The 6,420-nt window shown below is 47.1% G+C and overlaps 2 protein-coding genes across 2 annotated transcripts; both read left to right on the forward strand.

The window, feature by feature from the left end:
- Positions 1-209: 209 nt before the first annotated feature.
- LOC127307977 (choline-phosphate cytidylyltransferase 1) lies at positions 210-4,234 on the forward strand. The gene is made up of 8 exons (XM_051338730.2): positions 210-505; positions 1,824-1,937; positions 2,042-2,137; positions 2,357-2,399; positions 2,492-2,647; positions 2,746-2,826; positions 3,589-3,687; positions 3,788-4,234. Exons 1-8 carry the CDS (start codon positions 294-296, stop codon positions 3,947-3,949), a joined length of 963 nt encoding a protein of 320 aa, XP_051194690.1. The 5' UTR covers positions 210-293; the 3' UTR covers positions 3,950-4,234.
- A 102-nt stretch (positions 4,235-4,336) lies between these two features.
- Positions 4,337-5,880, forward strand: LOC127307978 (uncharacterized). Its single transcript, XM_051338731.2, has 3 exons — positions 4,337-4,833; positions 4,946-5,152; positions 5,240-5,880. Exons 1-3 carry the CDS (start codon positions 4,576-4,578, stop codon positions 5,570-5,572), a joined length of 798 nt encoding a protein of 265 aa, XP_051194691.1. The 5' UTR covers positions 4,337-4,575; the 3' UTR covers positions 5,573-5,880.
- Positions 5,881-6,420: the final 540 nt, after the last annotated feature.

Genomic DNA, 6,420 nt, shown 5'->3' on the forward strand with positions numbered 1-6,420 from the left:
ACGAAATATAGGCAGCAAAATTCACCCGTCGTTTCGTGGCGTGTGTACACGTCAACATCTGACGTGTCCCCTAGTCCCCTGTCGACGCGGTCCTGACCTGGTCCCACCAATGGGCGTCAACCACCGGGACCCAGCTGACAGTGAGAGCCCGAGAAGCACGTCACGTCATGCGAGCCAGGCCCCATGTGTTTGGCCTCGACGCTTCCAACTTCCAGACCACCACGCACGCACGCACGCCCTCCTCCTCTTTCCCTTCCCCCCGTCGCCCCGACCTTCCTCGAGCCCTACCATCCATGGCCGACGCCAAGGCCGAGGCGGCGGCGACGCAGTCCTCGCAGGAGGAGGAGGAGGACTGGAAGGAGGCGGAGGGGGACGTCGAGGTCTCCGACAGCAATGGCGCCGCCGCCGAGGGGATCACGGACAGGCCCGTCCGGGTCTACGCCGACGGCATCTACGACCTCTTCCACTTCGGCCACGCCCGCTCCCTCGAGCAGGCCAAGAAGTCGTGAGAAATCCCTCCTCCTCGCCACCTATTTCGCCTCGATCTGCCCCCGCCCCTCGCGGCGTTTCTCGCACGAATCATCATCATACCTTCCCGCTGCGGATCGCGCCTAATTAGGCTGTTCGGCGCGCTCGGCCGCTGGATTGCGCGAGGGATTCGTTTGCTGGTTGCCCGTTCCGTTTGGAATTCGTCGCGGTTGCCGGTTCAGGAACGGCCCCCGACTTGCCATTACGTCTGATGCCCAATTTAGCGGACCATTCAGGCGCGATTAGGTTTACTTATTGTGGATCAGTACGTTGCTTGACGAGGAACCAATCTGAGTGCCGCTGTCGCCTCCCTTATTTTTTTGGGTAATTAGCGCATGTATCGCCTGGTGAAATATGTGATTGCTATTCGTGCGTTCGTCATGCCGATTCAGTGGAATTGGTACGTCTTACCTACCTAACGTGATGTGACTCGGGACCCTTGTCCTCTTTGAATCATTCAGTGGGGGGACACATACCTGGAATAATTCAGTGTGATTTGGCTTCATTTGCCGTCCTTTTTTGTGTGGCTTTTGGGTCGTGTGCATTGATCCTGCTCCATTGACATGGACTGGTGGAGTAATTTGCTGTAGGCTTGGGATGTGCTATTTTTACTCTCAGATAGTAGTTTCCCCGCCCCCTCTAGGACACCTAGCATCTTCCAATTCTTTTGAATCGGCACTGGAATGGAAATTCGTTCTGTGTGATCTCTTCAGATGCAAATCCTACCTTATGTAGTGGCATAATACTTTCACCAGGAAACATGTTGTGTGCTTAAAAATCGGCATCTGCCTCTAGATTTTCTCTGTGTATCTTTGGCCCATCACAACGATCATTTTGCATTCTGCACTAACAACTAATGGGATTTGGCAACGATTTACTTCCTTTCTGCAAAAAATATCTTTCACATCTATGCAGCTTTTTCCAAATTATTCCAGTTTTTACTTGATGTGGTGTTATTATACTTGTGGCATGTGCACACAGGGTAAACATATCATTTGGATTAGACCTGATTTTGTATGACACCTTTCATAAGAAACGTTGTTCTTGCAGTTATACTCTGTTCATTAAGTATGAAACTGTTTTAATTATTAAATCTCATCCTACAGATTTTTTCTTGATTCAATAATATTCCTAAGGTTCGGTTCTTACTATTGACGCCATAGATTACGTGCATTTAAGTACAAACGGATTTTTACATTCTTAATATGTATACGAATCATTCTACAGAGATCAACTTAGTGCGCTGCAGTAACGTGTGAAGTTGTTCTCACACTGAACTATCTGCTCAACTGTAGGTTTCCTAATGCATATCTTCTTGTCGGGGTCTGCAATGATGAGTTGACGCATCAATTCAAGGGAAGAACTGTTATGACAGAGGAAGAGAGATATGAATCACTTCGCCACTGCAAGTAATCGTGTGCCACTCTTTATTTTATTCAATAAGCTGCAATCATTGTACATGCTTTTAAGCATTTGTAGCATGCTAATGTGATATATTATTTTATATTCCAAGGTGGGTTGATGAAGTCATTCCTGATGCTCCATGGGTGGTAACAGAAGAGTTCTTGAATAAGCATAACATTGATTTTGTTGCACATGATTCTCTGCCGTAAGCATTCAGTCTAGAGCTACCTTGATGTTTATGTGATTGCAGTCCATATTTCTTATTTTCATTCTTATATGTGAGGAACCACAGTAAACATTTCTGATGGTGTGATATGAAATGTTTTAAATGATATTTAACATTTTGGACCTGCACACTCAATGGTCTGTACTTTAAATCTCCTAACTCATATATGTGCTATCTTTCCTATTTGAATCTATGCAGGTATGCTGATGCTAGTGGAGCTAGTAATGATGTCTATGAATTTGTGAGTCTTTAAGTTTCCAAGTTGAGCCATTCAAATATAATCTCGAACAAGTTGTGTTTCTGACACTGACTAATAGAATCTTGTTTTGTCAGGTAAAAAAACTAGGTAAATTTAAGGAGACCCAGCGCACTGAGGGGATATCAACCTCAGATATTATAATGAGGATTGTTAAAGATTATAATGAGTATGTTATGCGGAATCTTGCTAGAGGGTACAGCAGAAATGATCTTGGTGTCAGTTATGTGAAGGCATGCAATACTTACCCTGACAAAACTTTACTAGTTGAATTGGACTACAGTAGCATTTGCATTTTGCTGGCCAGCTGAGCCCTTATACATCTTATCAGGAAAAACGACTAAGAGTAAACATGGGCTTGAAAACATTGCGTGACAAAGTGAAGCAGCACCAAGAAAAAGTTGGGGAGAAGGTACTTGTATTCACATCATCTAAATTTATGTTGAATTAGAATTTTTAAAGTTGAGTAACTGATTGCTAAGAGCTTCTCTCTGTCGCCATTGGTTGGCTGATGCCGGGATACATGCCTATTTTGTGTTCAGTTGACCTAGCTGTTTTTTCTTGCGGAGAAAGTTAACCTACCCTTTGTTTTAGCACTATGATTTTTTCATTGAATATAGTTTTCTCACATGTGTAGACTCTTGGTTTGATTTAACGTTCTGAAGTAGCAAAGCAGTATTAGTTGACTTTCAGTTGTTAAGCATGGGATTCCTAATGCATAATATTATTTTGGATGCCATTGTAGACTAGGTAGGACTTTTATGAAATTATGTTTTGCCGTGTAATAAAAGATTGCACAAGTGAGATTGGGTTATGTCCATAGCTTTTTGTTCAAGCTGAAAGCCTACTGACAACCAGCTTCAGCCATATGTCACACACAATGTGTATTGTCAAGGTTACCATGATGACAAATTGACAGTGATACATGGCATGTGTATTTTATACACACATCTTCTCATTGATCTAGTACAATTTATCTTTTCTGGTCAAGAATGCGACATCTGGTTCATACGCTCTTTGAAGATTATATCTGATGCATCAGATCGATACTTTATTTATCCAGTGAAACACTATACTATCCTTTTCCTACCGCATGGTCATCTCTTCAACTGAACCTAGCCTTGTCAAGTATACCTGTTGATACGTTCTGAGTGAAGCATATTGATGTTTGCAGTGGAGTACAATGGCAAAACTCCAGGAAGAGTGGGTTGAAAATGCAGATCGCTGGGTTGTTGGTTTTCTAGAGAAATTCGAGGAAGGTTGCCATTCAATGGTTAGTTGTTTTACCTTTGACTGTTAGTAGTAGTCTAGTGCTGCTCTACACCAGTAGGAATTTGATGCTCATATCTGCCTTCATTTCAACTACTTTCCAGGGAACTGCCATCAAGGAAAGAATCCAAGAAAGACTGAAGGCGCAATCTAGGGACTTCAGCCTTTTGCAATATGACCAATACGACAGTGACGATGATGATGCTGTTGACGATGAAGATGTGGAGGAAGACATTGCGAAGGTTGTCAAACTTGTGAAAGATTAGCACCATTGTGAAATATACACCAGGGTATAATGCGGGCATGCAATGCATGTTGGAATCGTCTACAACCAAGTCCTTCACCATGTGTTGTCAGTAGTCTCTTTGATGGTGAGCTTCACTGTCAAGGTAGATCTGTGTGCTGTGTTTGTAGCGGTATTTGATGTTTATTCTAGGCAGCAGCACTTGTAAAAGTTGTACTAGAAAACATAAATAGTATGTATTTGTTTGGAGGATATTGATTCCATTTCTGTTCTTATATTAAAAAAGATCTCGTTTGTTTTGTATTTACTCAAATTTCTGTTTACACCATCACTATTTGAACCAACTATGTTCTCCACAGAATTAGCTTGCTCCACAAAATTTGTTGGATTCCTTGGCGCCCTGCTGCGCTAGACCTTGGTGCCTTGACTCTCCCTTGAAGAAAACTTTGGGAGGTGGTAGAAAACTTGCGCTCCATGGGTTCATAATTAGCTCCGATGAGGTTGGCTTGCCCAGCTGTGCACACTAGAGTTTTCTTGCGATGCAAGGAGACTTGAGTCGGCCCCCTTTCTCAAGAAGTACAAAATGGCAGCTGAATTTGGGCTTGAACCAATCGTCAGACCAACCTTCTACTTGATGTTGGTCTGGCGATGACGCTGCTGTCGAGGCTGCGTCTGGTGACGGTGGACGTGACCGGGACGCTCATAGCCTACCGGGGGCAGCTCGGCGACTACTACTGCACGGCGGCGAGGTCCGCCGGGATGCCCTGCCCCGGCTACACGCGCATGCATCAGAGCTTCAACGTCGCCTACGCCGACATGGCGAGGAGGCACCCCTGCTTCGGCCACGCCTCCGGGATACCCGACGTCGACTGGTGGAAGATGTGCGTCAGGGACTCCTTCGCCAGGGTAAGGTCGGTGCTCTGTCTTTCTTTTCCCCCAAGTTCATACAGCTTCCCAATCCAGAGATAATCCGGAGGTAACTGGCTATTGTGCTCCTGTGTCTTCATGCATGATGTAGGCTGGATACGAATACGATGATGGTACATTTGAGCAGATATTCAGGCGAATCTACTCCGTTTTCGGCACCCCTGCCCCGTACTCCGTCTTCCCCGACGCGCGACGCTTCCTGAGATGGCTGCGCGACGAGAAGGTCACGGTCGGGATCATCAGCAACGCCGACCACCGTTACAGGGACGTCGTCCTGCCCGCACTGGGACTGAACAAGGTCAGCAGCTGACACCGTCTGAAAGCGTCGGCTCAGCTGTGCATTATGCGACGTTTCTTGATGTATGTTTTGTGTTGTGTGATGTAGGGGTTGGAGTGGGACTTCGGGGTGTTCTCGGGCGTCGCCGGCGTCGAGAAGCCCGACCGGAGGATCTACGAGATGGCGCTGGAGGCGGCGGGCGGCGTGGCGCCGGAGCAGGCGCTGCATATTGGCGACAGCATGAGCAAGGACTACGCGCCGGCGCGGGCCGTCGGGATGCACGCGCTGCTGCTGGACAGGTTCAGGACCGCCGACGCCGAGAGGTGGCGGCGGGCCGGCGCGCCCGTGCTCCCGGACCTCGTCTCTGCCCAGCATTGGCTCACCACCGGGGACCATTCTCCTCCGGCAGTGGAGGAACCAAGAACAGCTGAGCGGGATTAATGGCTGAAATCAGGGAACACTTGATAATTGCAGTGGATCCTCCTTCGACGGAGGAACAGAGAGCAGCTGGGCGGGACTAATGTCTGAAAATCAGGAAGAAGGTGCCATGGCGATCCCTGCAAGCCTGCAAGCTGCAACCATATGAAATCAGGGAGCCAGAGAAATGGTTACTGGCTGGTTGGTGTAATTATTGGGATCGCCAACTGTTGTGCTGTAAACATGGATTATTAAGAAGATTTTTTTAGCATAACAAATTTTTCTCTGGAAGGGACTGTACAGCAGGGCGAGGAATGCTGATTAACGCTCGTTTCACCTTACAAAATAAGATTTTTGTGGAATCTTTTTTCTTTTTGGAACTCAGGGAGGGGTCTAGAAGACCCCAGGATTTCTTTCATTAATGTGGTAGGTACAAAGATTTGCAAAATACCCCTTATACAACACTCGCTCTAAGAACCTAGTACTTGAAGAAAGGGCTTGCACTTTACAGAGAACACCCTATAAAAAATTAGATCAAAGCAATCGAGGATTTGGGTGTCTCTACCACCAGTCGCTGGCGTCCTCCAGGCGTTGCCGCCGAGGAACAGGAGCAAGCAACTAGTGGACTCCCTTCCGGCAAGGATCTCCTGCCAACGGCCGTCGTCGAGCCACCGGGGACAAGACCACTTGGTGGCAAGGCGTCGTCGAGCTTCCGCAGCAAAGGAGAAGGAGGCCTCCACGGTGGAGGTTGCAGTGTTGCCGCCATATCAGCAATAGATAGCCGAGGCACAGCTGCCTCGCGCTTGGATGATCACAGGCTTGAGAGGATCTCCCCGAGCTCCTCCGTTCCTGCAGGAATCCACCGGCCACTT

Source organism: Lolium perenne, chromosome 6 (genome assembly GCF_019359855.2).
Source record: "Lolium perenne isolate Kyuss_39 chromosome 6, Kyuss_2.0, whole genome shotgun sequence".
Lineage (NCBI taxonomy): Eukaryota > Viridiplantae > Streptophyta > Magnoliopsida > Poales > Poaceae > Lolium > Lolium perenne.